This window comes from Dipodomys spectabilis, unplaced genomic scaffold (genome assembly GCF_019054845.1).
Source record: "Dipodomys spectabilis isolate Male_0828 unplaced genomic scaffold, ASM1905484v1 ptg000067l, whole genome shotgun sequence".
In the NCBI taxonomy this organism is placed as follows: domain Eukaryota; kingdom Metazoa; phylum Chordata; class Mammalia; order Rodentia; family Heteromyidae; genus Dipodomys; species Dipodomys spectabilis.
The window spans coordinates 8,564,319-8,587,322 of NW_024870744.1; the positions used below are offsets into that span (position 1 = coordinate 8,564,319).

The 23,004-nt window shown below is 64.7% G+C and overlaps 2 protein-coding genes across 3 annotated transcripts; one reads left to right on the forward strand and one right to left on the reverse strand.

Annotated features, from left to right (window-relative positions):
- Nucleotides 1-1,588: 1,588 nt before the first annotated feature.
- On the forward strand, nt 1,589-9,371 carry Egfl7 (EGF like domain multiple 7). 2 transcript variants are annotated; one of them, XM_042681095.1, is made up of 9 exons: nt 1,589-1,753; nt 2,949-3,032; nt 5,701-5,811; nt 5,992-6,105; nt 6,902-7,017; nt 7,127-7,222; nt 7,356-7,517; nt 8,083-8,147; nt 8,524-8,636. In XM_042681095.1, the coding sequence occupies exons 1-9, from the start codon at nt 1,735-1,737 to the stop codon at nt 8,534-8,536; spliced, it is 780 nt and encodes a 259-aa protein (XP_042537029.1). In that variant the 5' UTR covers nt 1,589-1,734; the 3' UTR covers nt 8,537-8,636. The 2 variants fall into 2 exon arrangements, with proteins under 2 accessions (XP_042537029.1, XP_042537028.1); XM_042681094.1 differs by lacking the exon at nt 1,589-1,753 and adding an exon at nt 8,794-9,371 and having other exon boundaries at nt 2,956-3,032; nt 8,524-8,686.
- A 389-nt stretch (nt 9,372-9,760) lies between these two features.
- Nucleotides 9,761-20,869, reverse strand: Agpat2 (1-acylglycerol-3-phosphate O-acyltransferase 2). The gene is made up of 6 exons (XM_042681120.1): nt 20,666-20,869; nt 14,307-14,440; nt 12,918-13,093; nt 12,660-12,755; nt 11,192-11,264; nt 9,761-10,459 (listed from the first exon to the last, which is right to left on the reverse strand). The coding sequence occupies exons 1-6, from the start codon at nt 20,848-20,850 to the stop codon at nt 10,287-10,289; spliced, it is 837 nt and encodes a 278-aa protein (XP_042537054.1). The 5' UTR covers nt 20,851-20,869; the 3' UTR covers nt 9,761-10,286.
- Between the last annotated feature and the right edge of the window lie 2,135 nt (nt 20,870-23,004).

Here is a 23,004-nt window from a genome sequence, read left to right on the forward strand (position 1 = left end):
TCAAGGGGGCGCAGGGGGGCCATGGGGGGAAGAGGGCTGAGGCTGTGAGGAGCCGGCAGCGGCAGGGGTGAGGCTCCCTCCTGCTCTCAGTGCTGCAGCAGGCCTCTGCCAACCCGCTCCACCTCCTTTGCAAGTGGTCCAGCGGGGGGTGCGCTGGACAGCCATGGACAGCTGTGGGGCTCAGTGCACACGGAGGGCCAGAGCAGCGAGGGAGTCCAGACACTGGGCAGCGGCTGAAGCAAAGCACCCTGGCACCCCAAGGGCGGCCAGTGTTGGTGAGGCCCGGCTGGGCTCTGGGTGCCTCCCGCCCTCTGCGGTCTGGGTGCCTCCGTGGTCACTGCCAGCCGAGTCCTACAAGCCTCTCGGCGGTCATGGTGTCATGTTGTCTTCATGTCCAGCCTGCCTGAGGCCTCCTGTTATACTTACCATGTGGGGGGAGCGCTAGCTGAGACCCCAGGGAATTGAGGGCTCCTGTGTCCTGGTCTCACCCCTCCAGCATGCTGAGGCCAGGGGAGGGGACGTACTGGATGTCACCAGCCCTGAAGTGGGGCTGGGGGCTTCCGGCCTGGCCCTGCTTGCACATCTTTTTTTGGGGGGGTCCGGTTTTGGGGCCTGGGCACTGTCCCTCAGCTCTTCAGCTCAAGGCTAGCGCTCTACCACTTGAACCACAGAGCCACTTCCAGCTTTTTCCTTTTTTGCTTATGTGGTGCTGAGGAATCGAACCCAGGGCCTCATGCATGCAAGGCAAGCGCTCTACCACTGAGCCACCTTCCTAGCCCCCTGCTTGTACATCTTGAGAGGCAGTGGGCTCTTTGCCCTTCAAGCAGCTCTGAGACAGACAGACAGACAGAAACAGAGATGAAGAGAGGTAGAGATGGGGGGAGCTGGTATTCCAGGAGGTGACCTGACTCTCAGCTGCTCTCTGTCCAGCCCGTCCCTCCCCATGCCCCTTCCCGTGTCACCCATAAGCCCCTGGGGACCCAAGGGACAGGCTGTTCTCAGACTGCCCATCCTGCTGCACCCCACCAGGCCCCTCCTAGCTGAGGGCTGCCACCTGCCCTGGTCAAGGCCCCCCGCAGACTGCCTCTCCCTTGGGTGTCCTCCTCCTCATTCCACACCCATCTGGGGGCATCCTGGGAAGAGTCCCAGCTCCCTGGCCCAGCCACCCAGAAAGCGTGGGCCCCTCTTCAGAGGCCCACGCTGTGGCAGCTCCGAGGACCCCAGCGCTCCGCAGCCCTCGGCTCTACACTGCGCCTCCGTGTCCCCGGGGTCCCCAGCCAGGCTCAGCAGAGCCCAAACATGGGCTTCTGGATGACTTGGGGCTGGGCCCTGAGGTTCCCTGGGAGAGCTCCCCTCCCCCTCCCGCGGCTACCCCCCCCCCCCCCCCAGCCTCCTGTTTGTCGGCTGACAGATTCCCATTATCAGGGGAGAACACACACAGGAAGTCCGGCCGGGAAGGGCCCATCCCAATCCTGATTTGCCCTGGACGGAGCATAAAAAGCCGCCCTTCCTCGCCTGGGAGGTGCCTCTGCCCCAGCCCCGAACCCCACAGGCCACCATGGAGGCTGCGACCGCAGGGCAGGCGGGCAGGCCGCAGGGCAGGCCGCCCTGGGGACAGGTGGGCAGGCCGCAGGACAGGCCGGCCCCAGGAGGGGGCCCAGGGCGGCCCGTTGGCTGGATGTCCCTGCGAGGGGCTAGGTGCACACCTGGCCCAAGGAGGCAGCGGTGGTGGCTATGACCTGGGCGACATCAGGTATGCAGATGGCCCTGTCAGGGACAGGGAGAGGCCCCGGAGGCCCCAGGGAGAGGGCAGAGTGGCGGTGGCTCTGTGAGCTGGGCTGGAGCCTATCCAGCTCTGGGTGCGATTCCCCTGCTTTTCTGGTCGTCCATCCCTATGAAACAGAGGAGGCTCCTACGGCCCCCTGGCCACCAGAGTGGATCCCCTCTTCCCGCCTGCTGGCCAGCAATGCTGCGGGCCAGGAGAGCTGGATGCAGCCCGGCACACGGCCACACCGCCTGGCCCCACTCTGCAGCCTGGGAGTCCCTGGGGCCACAGGACTCGGCCCTGCTGGGTTTGGTGCCCTCTTCTTCTTCTGCTGGAAGACTGCGGTCTTCTCCTCTGCGTCCCCCTAGAAGAGGATGCGTGCTCCCAGGAGATCAGCCTGAGGGAGGACCCCCAAAGCTGTGCGCCTGGAGGCACTGAGCAGGCAGGGTCTCACCTCCTGCCAGGTGGCTGTGGGGGCTCACGCTTAGGGAGCTTGGTGGGAGGCTGTGGGGTCACATGGGGTCCTCACAAGGACCTGAGGGCAGCCTCCTCTTCTCCATCCCCCGAGTCCCTGTGTCCTGTCCAAAGGCCCAAGTCCCTCACACTGTGGCAGAGCCTCCCAGGCCCCTTCCCTAGCCACGCCAGGAGTCTGAGAGGCAGGTAGAGCAGAGCGCCAGCTAGAACTGTCTCCAGAGCAGTGCTGGCTTGCGGGTGCAGCCGGGCGGGGGGCAGGGCAGAGCCACTACCCTGGGCTCCACTGTCAGTCATGCTGGACTGGGAGAGAGCTTCCTGGCTTGGGCCAAGGGTCCGAGAGCCAGCCCCTCCCCCCCGCACCCTCAGACTTACAGGCCCCACTGCAGCGCAGCACCCCCCCATGCAGTGGCTGCCTGAATGGCAAGAGGCAAGGCCTCATTGTGGGGCTCTGCTCCAGGCCTCTGACTCTCCCCCCCTCCCCGTTCTTTCAGCTCTCGTGGGGCACAAGAAGTCCAAGCCAGAATGCCCAGGTGCTGGCCTTCCAGCTTCATCCAGAGGCCTTGTGTGTGGAGCCGGGCTGTAGAGACGGATGCCCAGCTCCGCTCACCCCGTGTCTCACCCCAGGGCTGAGCGGCAACAGCCCCATCTTACAAACGGAGGCCTTGGCCTGTCCCCAGGGTGGGCTCTAATCCTATCCTCTGACCCACAGCCTCAGCGCCCCCAAGGCATGGAAGGCCGCACAGAAGAGCAGCTGCCACCAGCACCCGGGGGGCGACCCACAGCCCTTTGACAGGTGAGTCCCAGGCAGGCCGGGCCAGGGGCACCTCTTCCACGGACACGCACACCTACCACACACACACGTAAGGGTCTGGCTAAGTTTAAGGCAGTGACAATCACCACCCAGAAATGTGGAGGGAGTCCTGGGGTTAATTCAGAAACGCAGGCTTGGAGAGAGGAGGCCAGCAGCTAACCAGAGGCCTCAGGTGAACAGTGAACTGTGTGTGTGTGTGCGTGTGTGTATGTGTGTGCGTGTGTGTGCGTGTGCGTGTGTGTGTGTGCGTGTGTGTGCATGTGTGTGCGTGCGTGCACGTGTGTATGTGTGTGCGTGCGTGTGCATGTGTGTGCGTGTATGTGTGTGTGTGTGTGCGTGTGCGTGTGTGAATTCACAGCGGGGAGGAGCACTCAGGCCTGGTCCTGACTGTCCTGAGCCATGTTCTAGGTGCTGCCAGGCAAGGGCCCTGGCAGCCCCCTCACCACCGTGTCATCCTGCTCCTGGGCCCGGTCCCCAGCGGCCGCAGCCGGGCGGGGAGCCGTCCGGAGTCAGCGCAGGTCGGACCCCTGGCTGCGCCCCGGGCGGCTGCGGGGCTCAGGGGGCGCTCGGGGCGGCCTGTCTCAAGAGCCCGGCTCTGGCCGACTCACTGCGCACCGGCGAAGGCCTCCGCGGCGGGGCCTCAGTTTCCCCGTCCGCTCAATGGGGGGCGGGGTCGCAGCCCACCGAGGCGGGCTGGGCTCGGGGCCGGCGCGCGGGGGCGGGGCCGGGGCGGGGCCGGCGCTCGGGGGCGGGGCCGGGGGCGGGGCCGCGGCGCGGCGCGGTGGCGGCGGCGGCGGCGGCGGCGCGTGCGCGCCCCGGACCGCGCGGTGAGTGCGGAGGGAGCCGGGGCGCGGGGGCGCGGGGCGCCGGGGCAGGGGCCGTCCGGGCGGGGCCGGGGAGACCCGGACGGCCGGACGCGGGGCTGGGGTCGGCCACCTGGCCGACGCCGAGCGAGCGATCGCGGGGACCCGAGAGGTGAGCGCGCGGGGCCGCGGCCGGGCCGCTCCGGGCGCGCGGACCCCTCGCCCCGGCCCTCGTTCTGCTGCCGCCGGGAGAATGGGCCCAGCGGCCGCGGGAGCCGGCGCCCCCTGCCGACGGCCGGGGCCCCCCCGTGCCCGCGACCCCCAGGCCTGGCTCGGGGCCTCGGCCCCCCCCCCCCGCAGCCAGTCCGGCCCGGCCCCCCCCGCGAGCTTGGGGCCGGCAGTGGAGAGGACCGACCCCCGCGAGCCGTCCAGCCCCCGCGGCCCCACGCCCAGACGCCCTCCTGGCCGTCACAGGTCGCCCTGGGGTGGCCAGCCCCTCCCCCCGGGGCCCCTCCCCAGGGGCTGCTGGACGGGGGGGCGGGGAGGTGACATCAGGGCCGTGGTGGCACCGGTGGGGCCGCGATTCTCATCCACCTGGGTGGGGGCTGCGCCGCGGCCCCGCCGGCCCGGCCGCACACCGGGGGAAGCGGGGTCCGCGAGCGCCGGCCGCGCCGCCGCCTCCTCTGGCCCTGGGCAAAGCATGACTTTCAAAAACCCGAGCCTCCGTGCAGGCGCAATCCTGGCCCGGTGCGCAGGGCTGAGGGAGGGCGCCCCCAGCTGCGCTCAGTGCCGCTCCTGAGACCCAACACCAGCCCGGGCCCCCTGCCCTCCTCCCTCCCCTCTGCCTCCAAACAGCCGGGCAGGAAGGACCCGCCTCCTGCCGCTTCCCTCGGCCCCCGCCCGCCAGGGCCTAGGTGGATGCAGGGACCTGCATAGCCCCAACACCGAGTCAAGTGACCAGTGTCTGTGCGAGGCCAGCCCTGGACAGCAGCCAGGGCCCCACAACTTGAGTGTCACTGTCTGTGGGACAGACCATCCGAGCCCGAGGAGGCCCTAAGACCCTAAGTGTGGCTGGTGTCTTTGGGGAAACTGAGTCTGGGAGAAAGAGGTTCGACCCTCCTGTCTACAGTGCAGGCAACCATGACAGCCTGGTGGAGCCTGTGGCTCCTGACCCGTTGGCTCCTCATTGTAGGAACCTCGGCCCAGACCAGTTGTGGACTGGGGTTCTTTGGACTCCTAGGAAGCCTCACCAGCCTCCTGGCCACTGCTTAGCTATTCAAGGAGAGGCCTGGACTCCAGTGACCCCAGAGGGGAGCAGGGCTGCTCCATTACCCCAACTGGGCACAGGCAGACCCAGGGGACCAATGCCTTAGGAGCCCATAGGCTCTCGTACAGGGACTCGAGTCTGGGAAGGACACCCCCTCTGGTGGTCACCCCTAAGCGGCCCTGGCATCTGCTGATGATGGACACCCACACCCTGGGACCCGCATGCCCCGGGCACACATTCTGCCCTGGGCAGATATGGAAGCCACGTCCAGAGGGCTGGGATGGCCCAGCAAGGCCCTGGCCTGGCAGGGTCCCACGGCCATGGGCACCACAGCTGCGTGGAGGGCAGGCGAGCCATCCAGTCACCAGGGAGCGGGAGCAGCCTGTTACCCTCCCGGCCCACCTCACCTCCAGTGCCCTCTCTGTTCTGCCCCGGAGTTGAGGGGCCTCCTGGCTCGCTGATGGCTGAGGGGCCGCCTAGCTGGAGGGGTGGTTCTGCCTGAGGGGGCTGCTGCCCTTGGAGGCCTTGGATGGGAGCCGGAAGCCTTCCTGGCCTTACTTGGCTGTGTTGCTCGCTCCAGGCCCCTGGTGGAGGCAGGCCCACCTGGAGCCATGCGGGGCTCCCGGGAGCTCCCCCTGCTGTGGTTTCTGGTCCTGGCTGCAGGAGGCACTGAGCACGTCTACAGGCCCGGGTAAGCCTGGGCGTGGGTGTGGGTGGGGAAGGGGCTCAGCCCTTCCTAAGGCCGCCCACAGCCTTCACGGTGGCTCTGGCCAAGAAACTTCCCTCCCGTCCCCCCGCAAGCCCTTCCCCCATGCTCGTGGGTCCTGACTCCTGACTCCGCAGTGCTGTGGTTGAGCCAGGAATCCTCTAGCCGTAGGGTGTGTGCTGTGGAGGTCCAAGGACCTGCTTCAGAGTCCTTCGTGCAGCGTGTGTACCAGCCCTTCCTCACCACCTGCGCTGGGCACCGGGCCTGCAGCACCTACAGGTGAGCACCCGCGAGGGGTGAGCGCCCACCGGCCAGCAGCCCTCCCTGCGGAGCCTGAGCTGTGGGGTCCCTGGTGCGGGCTGGGGGTGCGGTCAGGTCTGAGCATGCTCCCGATCACCGCGGAGGCCAGCCTTGGACGGCGCCTTGAAGAGCACTCGTGCTGCAGGTGCCCACCTCTGCTACCCTCTGCCCTGGGATGCCCACCGCTTCCTCCTGGGCATCGCCAGCCCCCTGAAACCTGCCTGTAATCCCGGTCTGCCCTGCGACCCCAGCCAGCACCCCTCCCTCTCCTGGTGATGAGTTCTGAGGGAGACACCCCCTGATGTCCCGAAGGGGAGGGGGAACAGATTCTTGTTCTAAGGACAGGGACTCCCGCCTCCTCCTAGCCTAGAAGTATCTAGAAAAGTCTCAGACTCATAAACTCCTCTCCAGATTTCAGAGGCTCTTAAACCCCCAAAGTGAAGGAGCAGCTTTAGCAGAGGCGTCTGGGGTCCAGGAGAGGAAGGGCTGGGCTCCAGCCCAGCAGTCGTTGCTGCAGGCAGGGCCGGCTGCCTCTGCCTGTCGGTCCTGCACATGGCCCCCCATGCTGCAGGGGTCTGCTCATCGCTGGAGACCCCGGGGGGCCGTGGCCCCACGCTGCAGTCTCCAAGAGACCCTTTAGGGACTCTTGGGGGTGACCCAGTAGTCAGGTGCCAGGAGCTGGCCGATGGGGTCGGGTGCCCCCCGGCATGTCCAGGCAAGGTCCAGCTGGGGCCAGCCTCTGTGGGGTCCCTGGAACGGTCCCTTCTCCCTGCAGGACCATCTACCGGACTGCCTACCGCCGCAGCCCTGGATTGGCTCCTGCAGGGCCCCGCTACGCCTGCTGCCCCGGCTGGAAGAGGACCGGCGGGCTTCCTGGGGCCTGTGAAGCTGGTGAGGGCAGTGGGACCCGTGGTGCCCAGCGTGGGGGTGCCGCGCCTCGGCTGCTGCCCAGGGCTCTTGGGACACTCTGGAGTGGGTGACATGCTTCCCCCACCCACAGCAATATGCCAGCCACCATGCAGGAACGGAGGGCACTGTGCCCAGCCGGGACGCTGCCGCTGCCCTGCAGGATGGAGGGGAGACACCTGCCAGACGGGTAAGGCCGGCGCCACACTCCGGCTTGTACGTGGACAAGGGCTGGCCACCTGGTGCCCACGGATGGATGGGTCTTAGTGGGGCGTAGTGTGGCCGAGCCTCACTCGTGCAGGGCTGCTTGTCTGTTCCTGCAGACGTGGACGAATGCAGCGCCGGAGGGGCCGGCTGTCCCCAGCGCTGTGTCAACACGGCGGGCAGTTACTCGTGTCAGTGCTGGGAGGGGCAGAGCCTGTCTGCAGATGGGACTCTCTGCCTGCCCAAGGGAGGGGCCTCCAGGATGGCCCCGGACCCGACAGGTAAGGCTCAGCCCCCACCCCTGCTGCGGCACCTGGCCTGAGGCGGTGGGTAGGCGGGACGGATGGGGACGGATGGGTCCAGGGCTGTGAGGTGGAGGTGGCCCGCCCTGGTCAGTACCACGCGCCATGTGAGAGGCCAGGCACTCCAGGTAGAAGGTGGTAGCAGGGGCCCCTTCCCCCGAGGGGAGGTTTCTGGAAGGCACTGTGGCAAGTTCTCCGGGAGGCCTCATCTCAACCGAGAAAGCGCAAGAAGACCCCACCCCCGGACACGGCCCCTCGCTGGTGACGGGACATTATTACTTTTGGTACGCGCTGTGACACTTCAAACTCGTACCGTGAGTAATAATGCGCCGTCAGCAGCCCAGCGTCAGGAGCTCGCCGCCCCGGTGAGCACCCATCAGGTGGGGCAGGCGAGTCCACCTGGAGCCTGTGGAGCCTGTCCCGGGTGGACAGCTGGGGCAGAGGCGGTGACTCCAGGGCTTGCAGCTGCCCAGCGCCTCCCTGGGGCGGGGACGCCTCCATCCCTGGCCCGGGCTCCCTGACCCGCGCTTGGATCTGCCCCCAGGAGCAGAGGCGGTGGTGCGGGAGGAGGTGCGCAGGCTGCAGTCTCGTGTGGACACGCTGGAGCAGGTGAGGCTGGGCAGACAGGTCTGGCTGGTGCTCACAAGGGCTGGATTGGGTCAGGCCCGTAGACCCTTGCCATTTCTGGGGACATAGCTCCCGTCTGCCAGTAAAGGTTATGGGGCTCCACAGGGAGGCCTTCGAGGACCCCAGCTCTCCTGTTGACTCGGGGTCCTCTCTGGCTTGGGTTATGCCAGGTGACACTGCTGCTCGGACTCCCCGGGCTGAGGAGAGCGTGGCCACCCCCACACGTCCTGTCACACCGTCCTCTGTACCAGTCTCAGGCTCTTCTGGTGCAATAGCTCCCCCTAGTGGCAAGGAGAGCCAGCGCTGAGTTGAGAGGCTGACGGGTCCCTGGACTTTCTGCCCCAACCCCACCTTGCAGAAGCTGCAGCTAGCACTGGCTCCCCTGCACAGCCTGGCCTCGAGGGCCTCGGAGCACGGGTTCCAGGACCCTGGCAGCCTCCTGGCCCACTCCCTCCAGCAGCTGGACCGCGTGGACTCCTTGAGTGAACAGGTCTCCTTCCTGGAGGAGCAGCTGGGGTCTTGTGAGTAACGTGTGCTGCCACTATCCCTGTGTTCCTGGGATCTGGGCCCAGATGGGGTCTGGGCACCAGGGCGGTGAAGCCAGCTCTGCCTCCTCTTCCCCCCCTAGGCTCCTGCAGGAAGGATCTGTGAAGGTCTCCACCTGGCCACCCGAGGCTGGACAAGCAGCTGCTCTTCATCCTGCCCTGCAGTTCCTACCTCCCAGCGGGGCCTGCCCCACTCCCCGTGAAGGCTGTGAAGGGCCTCTGCTCCCCTTCCCCTTCTCCAGAGCCCCCGGACTTGGGCTCAGGATGGGGGTCTTCCTGTGTGCACCCCACAAGTAGCATTTCTCAGGACCCAAAGGGCCCGTGGTACGAGGCCTCCCTCCCAGAGCAAGGCCAGTGGGCCTCAGCAGCAGCCTCCTGAGGCCGGGCGGGGAACACTGGAGACTGAGCTGCTATGCAGTGGCTGGACTGGGGGCTGCGCCCTTCCTCCTCCCTGCTGGGTGCGCCATCACCACAAGAGTCCAGGCAGGTGGTTCCAAGGCACGGCTTCCTTCTGGTGGTAGGCTGGCACCACACACAGCTAGAGGTCAAAGGGCATCTTTAGCCATCAGGCCCTGCCTGTTAGGTAGAGCCACACCCCACCCATTGGAAAAAGCATTTTTTTTTTTTTGTCTGTTGTGGGGCTTGAACTCTGGGCCTGGGCACTGTCCCTCAGCTCTTCAGCTCAAGGCGAGCACTCTACCACTTGAGCTACAGCACCACTTCCGGTTTTCTGGTGGTTTATTGGAGATAGGAGTCTCACAGTCTCTCCTGCCCTGGCTGGCTTTGAACCGCGATTCTCAGATCTCAGCCTCCTGAGTAGCTAGGATTACAGGCGTGAGCCACCAGTGCCTGGCTGGAAAAAGCATTTCTGGTGGTGAGGCTCACTCCCACGGAGGGTTGGGGAGAAGGATTTCCACACTGGACCCCTGGGGTGTGCGTGGGGGACGGGGAATATGTGGGCATTGGGCTTTGTTGTTCTTACAACCGTATTCCTGGACACGCAGATGCCGGGAACCCTGCCCCTCCTCTGTAAGGGTCACAGCTCACTAGGCACTTCCAAGACTTTGTTTATAAAAAGAAAAAACAAAAAGCACAACACTGCCATGCGCTGTCCTCGAGGCGGTGAGGGGCGGCCCGCTGCGCTGCCCTGTGGCCCTGGTGGCCCAAGACGCATGTGATGCCTGGACACCTCCTCTCCCGAAGGCCTGACACAGGCCAGGGTCCGGTCTCCAGAGCCAAACTGTACCCAGTGGGCCTTGGGCAGCAGCCACGTCAGAAGACCTGGGGCCAGTGCCTGGTTCCCTGGCCAGCTCTGGCCAGTCCTGCTTGCTCCTTGGCTGGCTGCCCAAAGGCCTGGCTGTCTAGCCCTCAGGCCTGTACCCTGGAGGCACAGGTAAGGGCTGCAGAGCCCAGAGGGGCTCCCCCTAGAGGTGTCAGAGGGGCCTCCGGCTTCCTGAATGAGAGCCTTGTGAGCCAGGCTGGGGGGCAGACACAGTGATATTTGGCAGCCCTGGAGAGGGACTCTGTCCATTCTGTGGCCTCTTCTCCTGTCTGCTGTCCCCATGTGTGGCCTGGGCTACTGGGCTGGTTGGCCATCAGGCCCCGCGGCAGCGCCGTTCTGGGGCGCTTGGGATATGTGGTGGAAGGTGCTCCTCATGGCTTGGTGGCAGGTGTGCACGAGCTTTGGGACGTCCGCCTCGGTGAGGCCACTGGTGGGGATGGCATCCAGCACTTGCACCTTGATTGTTCCTGGGGGGACAGTGGGCATCAGTGGCTACCCGGCCTCTCCTCCTCCCCCCACCCCCCACCGCCTACCCCCCATCTGGGAGAACCGGAGGCTCCAGCTGGGCGGGCTCCCTCAGCTCCTGGCTAGAGTGTATCACTGAGACAACACTGACAGTAAAACAGGTTTCTAAGTGTGTGTCCAATGGGTTTCCACAGCTCTGTCCTCTCCCCTGGCCACCACCAATCATTTCCGCCCCCAGGAAAGTCCCTCAGCCTGTCCTAACCAGCCCCTGCTGCAGACTTCTGTGCTGGTGTGAATGGGGGTGGGAGGGTGCAGATGTGGGAAACCAAACCAGGCACCTCCCACTGACCTTCAACCTTTGATCTGACCTTCCCACCTGGGCTTGCCAGGGCTTCTGCTTGGGTGAATGTGGCAGGCTGCCCACTCATGATGGGCACTGGGGTCCAGGCTACCCACATGGGGGTCTGGCCCGGAAGACCATGTCCCGGCATCAGACGCCACCGCAGTCCTGTCTGTATGGATCCTCGGCCTTTAGACAGCCTCTGTCTTCTTACACAGAAATGGGCCCCCCCACCCACCCCGGGCCCGGGCCCAGAGAAGACAGGAGAGGAAGTAGTGCTGGCCCTTGACTGAGACACAGACTCAGGATCCAAATCCATCCACCCGTTCACCACTCACAGCATTCCTCCTGCGGGGGCTGTGCCCCCTTCCCCCAAGGACAGGGCGGGGCTCACCTGAGGTGAAGAGCTTGGTCCTGAAGTTGTAGAAGGAGGAGAAGGAGGAGTACACCACAGGGATGATGGGTACCTGCAGGCAAGGACTAGGTCGGGTGCCACAGGCTGCCTTCCAGTCCTGCACCTGCTCTGCTCCCGTGTGTTCGCGACAGACCCCAGCTCTGTATCCTCCTTGTACCCCGACATCAGACCCAGGGAGCCTTCTTGCTAGCTCACTCTCTCCACACTGGAGGGCAGGGCCCTCCCTATGGCCTCCCTCCCCCTCCCCCCTGGGCAGCCCTAGTCAGGGGAGGGGGTAGAGCCTGCTGGAGTTCCTGCAAGATACCAGGGTCAAAGCCACAGTGCCAGGTGGCCCCTGGGGGTGATCATTAACCACAGGGAGCCTCAGGGGCGTGGCTGGAAGGCTGTTGTCTAGCCCTGAGGGAGGGGCTGGGGACAGGAAAAGTGGCTCTGGAGATGGCCCTGGGTCCCTTCCCCCCATACCCTCAGCCCCAGGAGACAGGCAAGAACGCAGAACCACTGGAGGGCCTGGGCAGGGTGGTTGCTGGTCAGAGCTGGGTCCCACCCCCTGGTGCTGGTGGGGGCTTCTAGGACATAGTGGGTCCCGGACAGCAGGAAGCACACAGCCTGGCACAGGGCAAGGCTCACCATGGTGGAGGGACTGAGCTGAGGCTGCAGCCTGAACCAGCCAGGCAGGACAAAGCCCCTTCCCCGGGCCCCTTGGTGGTTCTTTCCAACATGGGTCCTCATGGCAGAGGAGTGGAGGTAGCAGAGTCCCTCTACCCCCTCTGCTCCACACCGCTCCCGGGGCACCCCTAGGGCTCGCTGTCACGCCTCCCTCCCTACGGGCCAGGGAGCACACACAGGCAAGGTCAGGGAGAGCTCCCAGCACTCCACCTACACCCGAGTTCCAACCAGGCCCTGCCCACACTGCAGGCCTGTGGTCCAGCCCACGCTGCGCCCCAGCCCCAGTGAAGCACACTGCTCAGGACCTCCAAAACCACCCCATAAAGCTCCACTTGGAGCCGGGAACTAGTGGCTCACACCTGTAATCCTAGCTACTTAGGAGACTGAGATCTGAGGATCACGGTTCAAAGCCAGCCCAAGCAGGGAAGTCTATAAGACTCTTATCTCCAGTTAACCACCAGAAGTGGCGCCGTGGCTCATGTGGTAGAGTGCTAGGCTTGAGCTGAAGAGCTGAGGGACAGCGCCCAGGCCCTGAGTTCAAGCCTCATGACCAACCAAAACAAAAACCCTCGGGACTTCTGCCTGGCCAGCAGAGCAGGAAGTGGGGTGTCAGCAGCGCCTGGACCTGATCAAGAGCCAGGCTGCGCCTCTCAGCAGGCGAAGGGCCTGACCCCCGGCTCCCTCCCTACAGGTCAGACTGGCTTCTACCTGGCCAGTTTGGAGGTCATCTCAGCCTCCTTTGACCCAACCCCCCTCCCCCCCAAGGAAGGGTGGGGCTCACCTGGGCCTGGATGGCCAGGTAGAAGGCACCTTTCTTAAAGGGCAGCAGGTCGCCATTGTCATTGCGTGTGCCCTCAGGGTAGATCCACACCTTGAGCTGTGGAGAAAAGAGTTGCTGCTGTGGGGGGGGGGGGGTGCTGGTGGCCTTCAGGAGCCCCAAGAGCCAGGCGTCTCCTCCCCTCCACAGGCTCAGCCCCTGCCACTACCCACTTGCAGACATGCTCTGTGAGTACAGAGCCCTGCCTAGCCGCAAACTCACATTTTCCCTGACCATGCGCCCGCCCAGGTCGGCCATGACGGACACAGCGGTGCTGGAGCGCTGCCGGTTGATGAAGTGGACACCCCCCAGGTACATGATGAGGCCCACAGGCCCCAGGAACACCAGCTCCCTCTTGGCAATCTGCACACAGCGCTTCGGAAGGATCTCCATGAGGCCTATATGAAGTGGGGCAGGAGAAGGGGAGGAGAGGGGAAGAGACAGAGGACACATACACAGATACATTCAGAACCAAGGCAGTGACGTGTGCGAGGCCTCCCCCGGAGGAGGATGAGCCGGGCACACCCCACACACGATGCCAAGCCTTCCAACTCTGCCTCCTTCCTTATACAGAAGATGGGAGCTCTATACACTCACGCATAGGCAGCCTGCTGCCTACTTTGGGTGTGCCGGTACTGGAGCTTGTACTCAGGGCCCTGTGCTCTTGTCTGGCTTTTTCTCTAAAGGCTGACACTTTACCACTCATCCCAGCTTTGTGGTGATTAATTGGGCAGGGTGCCGATGGCTCACGCCCGCCCGTAATCCTAGCTACTCAGGAAGCTCAGATCTTAGTATCGTAGTTCAAAGCCAGCCTGGGCAGGAAAGTCCCTGAGACTCTTATTTCAACCACCAGAAAACTGGAAGTGGCACTGTGGCTCAAGTAGTTGAATGTTCGCCTTGAGCTGAAGAGGGACAATGCCCAGGCCCAAAGTTCAAGCCCTGGGCTGGGAAGGTGGCTCAGTGGTAGAGTGCTTGCCTTGCATGCATGAGGCCCTGGGTTCGATTGCTCAGCACCACATAAGCAAAAAAAACCGGAAGTGGCTCTGTAGCTCAAGTGGTAGAGCGCTAGCCTTGAACTGAAGAGCTGAGGGACAGTGCCCAGGCCCAGAGTTCAGGCCCCCCACTGGCCAAAAAAAAAGCCCTACCACCAACCAAAAAAAAAAAAAAAAAAATCTCGGGCTGGGAAGGTGGCTCAGTGGTAGAGCACTTGCCTTGCATGTTCGAGGCCCTGGGTTCGATTCCTCAGCACCATGTAAGAAAAAAGCCGGAAGTGGCGCTGTGGCTCAAGTGGTAGAGTGCTAGCCTTGAGCTGAAGAGCTGAGGGACAGCGCCCAGGTCGAGTTCAGGCCCCACGACTGGACCCAAAAAAAAACAACAACAAAACAACAACAACAACAAAAATCTCAGGGGTTTCCTTCCCTAGGTGGCTTCAAACCTTGATCATCAGATCTCAATCTCCTTAGTAGTGAGGGTTACAGGTGTGAGCCATTGGCCCTGGCTGCCTGCTGCTCTTACCACATGTCTGGCTCTGCTTCAGCTCAGGCCTCTGGCTCATGGGGGCCCAGCCTGCCCCTCCCCTGTCCCCACCCCGTACCTTGGGTGGCAGCTTACCCATCATGTCCAGGATGCTCTGGTGGTTGGAGATGATGACACAGGGCCCTTCCGCCTCCAGCTTCTGCCGTCCCCGGACATCAAAGCGGAGGTTGTACGCATACTTGAAGGACCGCACAAACCAGCTGATGATACTGAGGATGGAAGCAGCAGTGAGCAGGGCCTGCAGGGCAGGGTGGGGAGGGGACAGGGAGAGGGTGCTCTCACAGCACAGAACGGAACGGCTCAGGAGGGCCACCCTGGCTGAGGGAAAGCAGGGGAGCTGTGCAGGTAGGCTGCTGCTGGCCTTCACCCCCTCCCTGGGGCCACCCAGGTACGGCTGGCAGGCACACAGAGGTCAGCTGGAAGAGGACAGGACTGGATCTCACTGCTGAGGCCACCTTGAGTGCCCTGTAGCCTGTATCCAGAGGTCCTCCCAGGCACTGGCTGGGCAGGAGGCCCTAGGGAGGGGCCCAGACATTCTGCTCTGCACACCCGAGACAGGACATTAACCCATCGCAGGTTAGCACACAGGGATGAAGCCTAGGGAACTCCCTCTGCGCTCCTAGCACAGCACAGGGCTGTCAGCAACACGCTGGGGAGCACAAGGTTGGGGAGAATGCTCCACTCTCCAGGCAGGTGAGCTGAGCCCAGAGGGAGGCAGGCCCTCTATGGGCAGCAGAGTAAGTGCTCAGGGTCCACAGCGCAGACTCCTGACACCCCAGAGTTCAAAGGCAGCCAGGCCTTCATTCCACCCAAGCCTGTGGTCATGTCACCGCGGCCCCGCCCTCACGGCACTCCCACCGGACCACTACCCCAGCTTGGAAAGGTCAGGCTACTGCCTGCCTCCACGGAGCTGTGGCGGGCTCTGGGGACCCTGTGGAAGTGGAACCCGAAAAGCCTCGTCTAAGGTGACTGGAAACCAGCACTGACTGGCTCCAGGGGAAAGGGGCGTGCCAGGTCAGCTGCGCGGAGCAGAGCCCTGGGATGGTGTATCAAGCAATCCACAGGGAGTGCTCACCAGCTCCGCTCCCTGTCAGAGACTTGCAGACAAAAACAAGAAGAGCTCCCTCACCTGCCACAGCTCACACACTGGGAAGATGAGCACAGCCAGGACCTGGGGAAGTGGTGCTGGCAGGCAGGAGGCAGGGGTGTGTCTGGAGGGCAAGTGGGCTGGAGAGGGGTGGGGGAAATGATTACTGAGGAGCCCTGCCCAGCCATCAAGACTCCAGGAGTCTGCCCTGAGGCTGTAAGTTTGGGGTGCTTAAGATAGTTGGGATCAGCAGATCTAAACACCCTCGGGAACTGAAAAAGAGAAGGAAGGTGGGCGTTTCTTTTCAGCAGAGGACAGAGCTGTGATTTTTCCCTCCCATAGTGGGGCCTGAACTCTGGGCCTGGGCGCTGTCCCTCAGCTCTTCAGCTCAAGGCGAGCGCTCTACCACTTGAGCCATAGTGCCACTTCCGGCTTTTTCTGCATATGTGGTGCTGAGGAATTGAACCCCAGGCCTCATGCATGCAAGGCAAGCGCTCTACCACTGAGCCACCTTCCCAGCCCCAGAGCTGTGATTTTTTTTTGTGATGCCTGGGATAGAACCCAGGACCTCGCCTGGAACCAAGCAAGCACTCCGCCTGGATTTGTAGGATTTATACAGGCTGAACAACAGGTACTCTAAACCCCAAATGCGCAAATCCCTTATGTTCTTGGAACAACTGACACCTGACCTCAGGAAAGGGACTACAAAGGGCTGGAAGCACTTTAGAAACATCTTCAGTCTGCACGGACGCCCAGGAGACATAAACAAACACACCGTGTTCACACTGGCGTCCCAGCACCAAGACAGCTCATCCCAGGTTTGAAACACTTCGAGCCCCGTGCATTTTGGGTAAGGAATCCTCACCCTGGAGAGCAAGGCCCTGCTTTGCTGCTTGTCTCTCTTTTGTGTTTCTTCCAAGAGGAGGGACACCAGCCAAGCACCCTAGGAGCTGCAGTGGACACCCGCAAGCCCACCAGAGAAAGGTGAAAGGTCCGTTGTAATGGGGAGGGGGCTGAAAGCCACCCCTGCTGCCTGCCCGACACAGATACAGATCAGCCAAGCACCGCTCTGGACCCAGCTCACAAAGGCAAGTCCTCACCCCCTGCACAGAGGTGGCCAGGGCCCGTGAGTGACCAGCCCATGCCACAACGCGTCCCTGCAGCTGGCGAGAGTCTGAGCTCCTTCCATTCCATCTGTGACCTGGGCTAAGAACTTGGCCTTCCTAAGCTTGTAGGCCATCTGCACACGGAGAGCAGAAGCAGCTGCATTTCATCAGGCTGGGACAGAACACAGTGGGTCCCCTGGGAACCTCCCACCATTAGTGCCAGAGTCACTGAGTGACTGCTCACCTCTGTCAGCCCCAGCTCCAGGAAGCAGTTCAAGGACAGGTTCAAGCCATGGGCCTGCCTGTCCTCGTGGAAGGCCACTAGTAACCCTTGCCCTCACTACTGGTGTTGGGCTGGGCCAATCCAGGGAGACCTGGAAGCTCTCTGGGTGGAGCCTTGCGGGAAGGGCCATCTGCTTGGCCTCATCAGAGTGGGGACAGCAGACTCCAGAAAGCCAACTGGTTTGCTATCAAGTGTCCCGGTAGTGGAGTGCCAGAGGGCCCGGGAGAGAGACGGGCAGAAGGGGACCAGAGGAGAGCGGGTGCCAGGAGGAAGGGGACCCTGCTGGCTGGAGGGGTGGGTGGGGAGTGGGCACAGGATCTTCCTCCCTGGCCAAACACAGCCCTCCCCAGGGACCTCCACTTCTAGGGTCCACAGAGACGCGGGCAGAAGCCCATCCTCTCTGGCCTCGGTCACACAAGACCCGGCCTCCCTCCAGGCCCAGGGCTCAGGCAGGCCAAGGAGAGATGCAGCTGTGTGGCCCTTATCTCTGAGTCTGTCGTGAACCCAGGGGCTTCATGGCTGGCGATCACGGCTACGAGGCTGGGTCCTGTCTAAATTCAAAACCTGACCAATGCCAACAAGCCCCTGGTCTCTGTAAGCACAGCAGTACCCATCTCTTCCCCAAGCCTGGGGTGGGCACAGATGGCAGAGGATGAGGACCTGGCCCTGGGATGCAGCACCAGCATGCCATCCTTCCCAGGAAGGGTACTTCCTCTGTCCTTCAAGGCCCACGGCTCTATCCCTCTTAACCCGAAGCCGAGCCCAATCCAATACACGCAGCCTCTGCTTTGCTATGGCCTGCCAGGTAGGTGGAACACCTCAACCCAACCCCTACACAGAGAAGAGACCACCCACAGCCCAGCCTGAAGTCAGCCTTGGCCCTTCCATTACCAGCACCGCTCCCTGCACACACAGAGGCCCACTGCCAACGGCAAAGGCCTCCCGCACCAGCCTCGACCTCATAGGAAGAGGAGTACGGATGCCTGTCCAAGAGCTCAGGGCCAGGGTGTGCACAGGTGGAAGACTAAAGGTTCTGTGTGTGCGCGCTGGTCCTGGGGCTTGAACTCAGGGACCTGTGCTCTCACTTAACTTTTCTGCTCTTGGCTAGCAATCTGTCACTTGAACCACACCTCTATAGCTTTTTGCTGGTTAACTGGAAGAGAAGAGTTTCACAGACTTTTTACGCTGACTTAAGTCTCCTGGGTAGCTGGGATTACAGGTGGGAACCACTGGTGCCGGGTGACAAGAACATTTTTCTCACTCTGAGTTCCAGCTATATCTTACTTCTAAGACCTTGGGCAGATGCCTCCTTTCTTCCTACACCATACCATCAAACTGCCCTGGAAGTCTCAGCTGGTCATCTATAAACTGACGCAGCCCACCATCCCATTTCCAAGGACAGGGGCATCCATAGTGCCCAGGCTCTGTCCCATTCCAGGCTTGGGGCTCCAGCCCCGCTCAGCCTGTCTAAGCTCAGGCTTGGAGAACCAGACACAGGCAAGCTTCCACTCCCACGTTCTTCCCCCACCCCCAGAACAAGTGGCAGCTTAATGACACGGCACCCACTGTGCATTTTCCACATTGACTCTTCTGCACCCTCCAGCCGGAGGTGCCCATGTTGACAATGTCTGCACCTGTCCCTTGATCTGCTGGTACAGGGGCGAGGCCTTCACAGGGACCTGAGGCCCAGGGGCAGGCCTTCGGTCTCCTGGCCTCTGTCTGGTCTGCAGCCCTCCCTCCCTTGGCCCTGGGAACCCAGATGCCAATAGAAACAAAACACCTACTGTTACCCAGCCAAGGTCCCCAGGCCTCAGGGCCATGGTCTGGGTGGTGCTGGGGTGGGAGGGAGGGTGCAGGAAGGCCTTGGGGGCCTGCGTATTTTAGCTGGGCATGCTGAACCATGGGCTTGGCAGTATAGGAGGGCCCTGTACTGGCTTTGCCATCCTGCTAGGCCTAGCCCTAACACAAAAGGGCAGCTGGTGACTGGATTTGGCCCCCGGGAAGCTGTGGTGCAGGAAGAGCAGGCTGGGCTTCTCTGAGAGCAGGAAGCTGCTAGTAATGAGGCCACCACTGCAGTGCACATCAAGCCTGAGGGTGAGACCCACCATGGATGTCCCAAGTCAGGCCTGCTGAAAACGCCTAGCTGCCAGCCTGCACTGGGACAGGCTCGCTCCAAGCAAGCAAGCACGCCCTCCCTGGCTGGGCCCAGGGACAGCAGAACTTCCTCCCAGAGACATACCTGCCCCGGACTTTGAGCCATCTATCCCTTCAAGGTGTGCACACCTGTCCTTTGTGTCCTTTGTGTGTGTATGCCAGTACTGGAGCCTGAACTCAGGGCAGACTGAACTCAGTATGACTGGCTTTTTCGCTCGTGGCTGGTGCTCTATCTCTTGAGCCACAGCTCTGCTTCCAGCTTTCTGGTAGTTAGTTGGAAATGAGTCTCACTGACTTTCCTGTCCAGGCTGGCTTCAAACTGTGATCCTCAGATCTCAGCCTCCTGAGTAACTAGGATGACAGGTGTCAGCCATGGGTGTCCGGCTCCATCTGTGCAGAAGGGCCTGGATACTGGTGTGGGGGTCGCTCCCCACGGCAAGCCCCTTCCTATGCCCGTGGCAGTCCCTCCAGCCTCTCAAGGGCAGGCCGGGTCCTGGGAGACCGGGGCCTGGAGAGGCCCTCTGCTCCCACCGAGGACGGCTGTGCAGGGACACGCTGGCCCTTTGCCCCGGGAGGGCACCGCCCTGCCCGAGGTGGGTGCCACAGAACAGCGGCCAGGCCCTTGGGCACCCTCAAGACCACCTGGCATTGATGCCCGGGGGAGGCGGCCACAGTCCCCGCGGCGTGGGGCCCGCGAAAGCCCGGCGCCCCTCCCCGGGGCGTGACCCCAGCCCCCCCCAGGCCTGCACCCTGCCCTCCGCGGCGTTGCAAAACCCCTGGCGGGCTGTGGGCAGAGGGGATGGGGCAACCGTGGGGGCGGGGCCGCCGGGGCCAGGGCGGCGCGCGGGTGTCCGGGGATTTTCCACACACCCCCGCCCCCCCCTCCCCCGTCCGCTCGCCCCCGCGCCCCCCCCCCCCGCCCCCGGTCCGCCCGCCCGGGCCGGCGGCGGCGGCGGCAGCAGCTCCCGTGCGGCGGCGGGAGAGCGGAGAGCGCGAGGTGTCCCCCACCTGCGGCCAGCGCAGCCTCGGCGTCCCCGCCCCGGAGGCGGGCTCGGCCTCGCCCGGCCGCGCGGGGCGCGGGAATGAGCCCGAGCGCGGGACTTTGTGACGCGCGGAGCCGGGACGCCGGGCGCGGGGCGCGGGGAGCCGGGGCGCGGGGAGCCGGGGCGCGGGGAGCCGGGGCGCGGGGCGCCGGGAGCCGGGGCGCGGGGCGCCGGGAGCCGGGGCGCGGGGCGCGGGAAGGAGCCCGAGCGCGGGACTTTGTGACGCGCGGAGCCGGGACGCCGGACGCCGGGCGCGGGGCGCGGGGACGCCGGGAGACGGGGCGCGGGGCGCGGGGCGCGGGGCGCGGGGCGCGGGGCGCGGGGCGCGGGGCGCGGGGCGCGGGGCGCGGGGCGCGGGGCGCGGGGCGCGGGGCGCGGGGCGCGGGGCGCGGGCGGGGCAGGAAGAGGCCGAGGAGGGAGAAAGTTCGGGAAGCGGAAGCGCGGCTCGCCCGCCCGCCGCCCGCCCCATGTTGTCCACCGAGCGCCCGTCGCCCGCCGCCCTCCGCCGCCCGCCGCCCGCCCCCCGCCGCCCGCCGCCCCCCGCCTCCCCCCGCCGCCCGCCGCCCGCCTCATGTTGTCCACCGAGCGCCCGCCGCCCGCCGCCCTCCGCCGCCGCGCGCTCCCCGCCCGCCCGCCCCCCGCCGCCCGCCTCATGTTGTCCACCGAGCGCCCGCCGCCCGCCGCCCTCCGCCGCCGCGCGCTCCCCGCCCGCCGCCCGCGCGCCCCCCGCCCGCCGCCCCCCGCCGCCCCCCGCCGCTCGCCTCATGTTGTCCACGGAGCGGCCGCCGCGGCGCAGCAGGCAGACGGCCGAGGCCAGCGCGGACGCCGCCAGGCAGAGCGCGCAGTAGGCGCCGAGCTTGGCGTAGAAGCGGGCGGGGCGGCTCAGCGCCGGCAGCAGCAGCAGCAGCCCCAGCAGCGCCGCCGCCAGCCACGGCCACAGCGCCATGCCGCGCCCCAGCCCCGACGGCGCCGCCGCCCGCCGCGCCCGGGCCCCTTATTGCGAGGGCCGAGGGAGGTGGCTAGGTACGGCCGCCCCGCCCCGCCCCGCCCGGGACGCCCGCCGACCCCCCCGCCCCGCCCCGCCCCGGGACGCCCGCCCACCCCGCGGCCCGGTGTCACCCACCGCCCGCCCCGCCCCGCCCCGCCCCGGGACGCCCGCCCACCCCGCGGCCCGGTGTCACCCACCGGCAGCCCCGCCCCGCCCCGCCCCGCCCCGGGACGCCCGCCCACCCCGCGGCCCGGTGTCACCCACCGGCAGCCCCGCCCCGCCCCGGGACGCCCCGCCCCGCCCCGGGACGCCTGCCGGCCGCGCGTCCCCACCCCAGGCCTCCGCCCTGCCCTCAGAGGGCCGCGCTGCCCTCGCGGGGTGAGGGGTGGGGACTGTCACCCTGCCGGTGGCCTGGCCCGGGTGCTGCCACCTGCCCTCCAGTCCAGCCAGAGCCCCTGCCATGCTGGCCTCCAGCCCTGCGTCCAGCTCAGCCATCCAAGGGCACACAGGCTGCACAAAGGGCCCTTGAACGGCTTCTGAGTGCCCACTGGTCACCAGGTCGGACACCTGGCCGGTTGCCTGGCCCTTTGGATCCACTGAGCCCCGCCCCACAGGGCAGCGGCCTGGATGCCCAGGGATTGGGGCTGGAGCCTGGGTGGGACTTGGGGCTTCCGGGAGTGAGTGCCAGTGAGTGTGTGTCACCAGGAGTGTGTCATCAAGGCAAGCCCCTGGCAGACATCAGGTGATTGTGTTCACAGCAGCTCAACCCTCCCATCAGGGCCATGCTCCCAGTGAGTACTCACTGGGCCCTCACTCGCTGCTCTAGGAGGACACACACACACGCACGCACACGCATGCAGCCCCAGGATGGGGGAGTGCACACACACGCACACGCATGCAGCACACACGCACGCACACACATGCAGCCCCAGGATAGGGGAGTGCACGCACACGCATGCACACACATGCAGCCCCAGGATAGGGGAGTGCACGCACACGCATGCACACACATGCAGCCCCAGGATAGGGGAGTGCACGCACACGCATGCACACGCATGCAGCCCCAGGATGGGGGAGTGCACACACGCACATGCATGCAGCACACATGCACGCACACGCATGCAGCCCCAGGATGGGGGAGTGCACACACACGCATGCACACACATGCAGCCCCAGGATGGGGGAGTGCACACACACACGCACACACATGCAGCCCCAGGATAGGGGAGTGCACACACACGCATGCACACATGCAGCCCCAGGATGGGGGAGTGCACACACGCACACGCATGCAGCACACATGCACGCACACGCATGCAGCCCCAGGATGGGGGAGTGCACACACACGCATGCACACACATGCAGCCCCAGGATGGGGGAGTGCACACACACACGCACACACATGCAGCCCCAGGATAGGGGAGTGCACGCACACGCATGCACACACATGCAGCCCCAGGATAGGGGAGTGCACGCACACGCATGCACACGCATGCAGCCCCAGGATGGGGGAGTGCACACACGCACATGCATGCAGCACACATGCACGCACACGCATGCAGCCCCAGGATGGGGGAGTGCACACACACGCACGCACACACATGCAGCCCCAGGATGGGGGAGTGCACGCACACGCATGCACACACATGCAGCCCCAGGATGGGGGAGTGCACGCACACGCATGCACACACATGCAGCCCCAGGATGGGGGAGTGCACGCACACGCATGCACACGCATGCAGCCCCAGGATGGGGGAGTGCACACACACGCACATGCACACGCATGCAGCCCCAGGATGGGGGAGTGCACACACACGCACATGCATGCAGCACACACGCACGCACACACATGCAGCCCCAGGATAGGGGAGTGCATGCTTGTCAGAGGCTCTGCTGCAAGTCCCACAGCCCACCACCCGCTGGTTTCTAACGTTTTCTGAGGAAGAACAGGGCCACTTCCATCACACCCAGAGACATTTCATCCTGAAACTATCAGGACCTTCTCCAGTTCTTTTCCGTTCCTCAGCTACCAGATTTTCAGCTTCCTGGAGTGGCAGCCAGATGTCAGAGACAGTGCTGAGGTGTGGGCTCGGAGGGCCTGGGGTCCCCAGA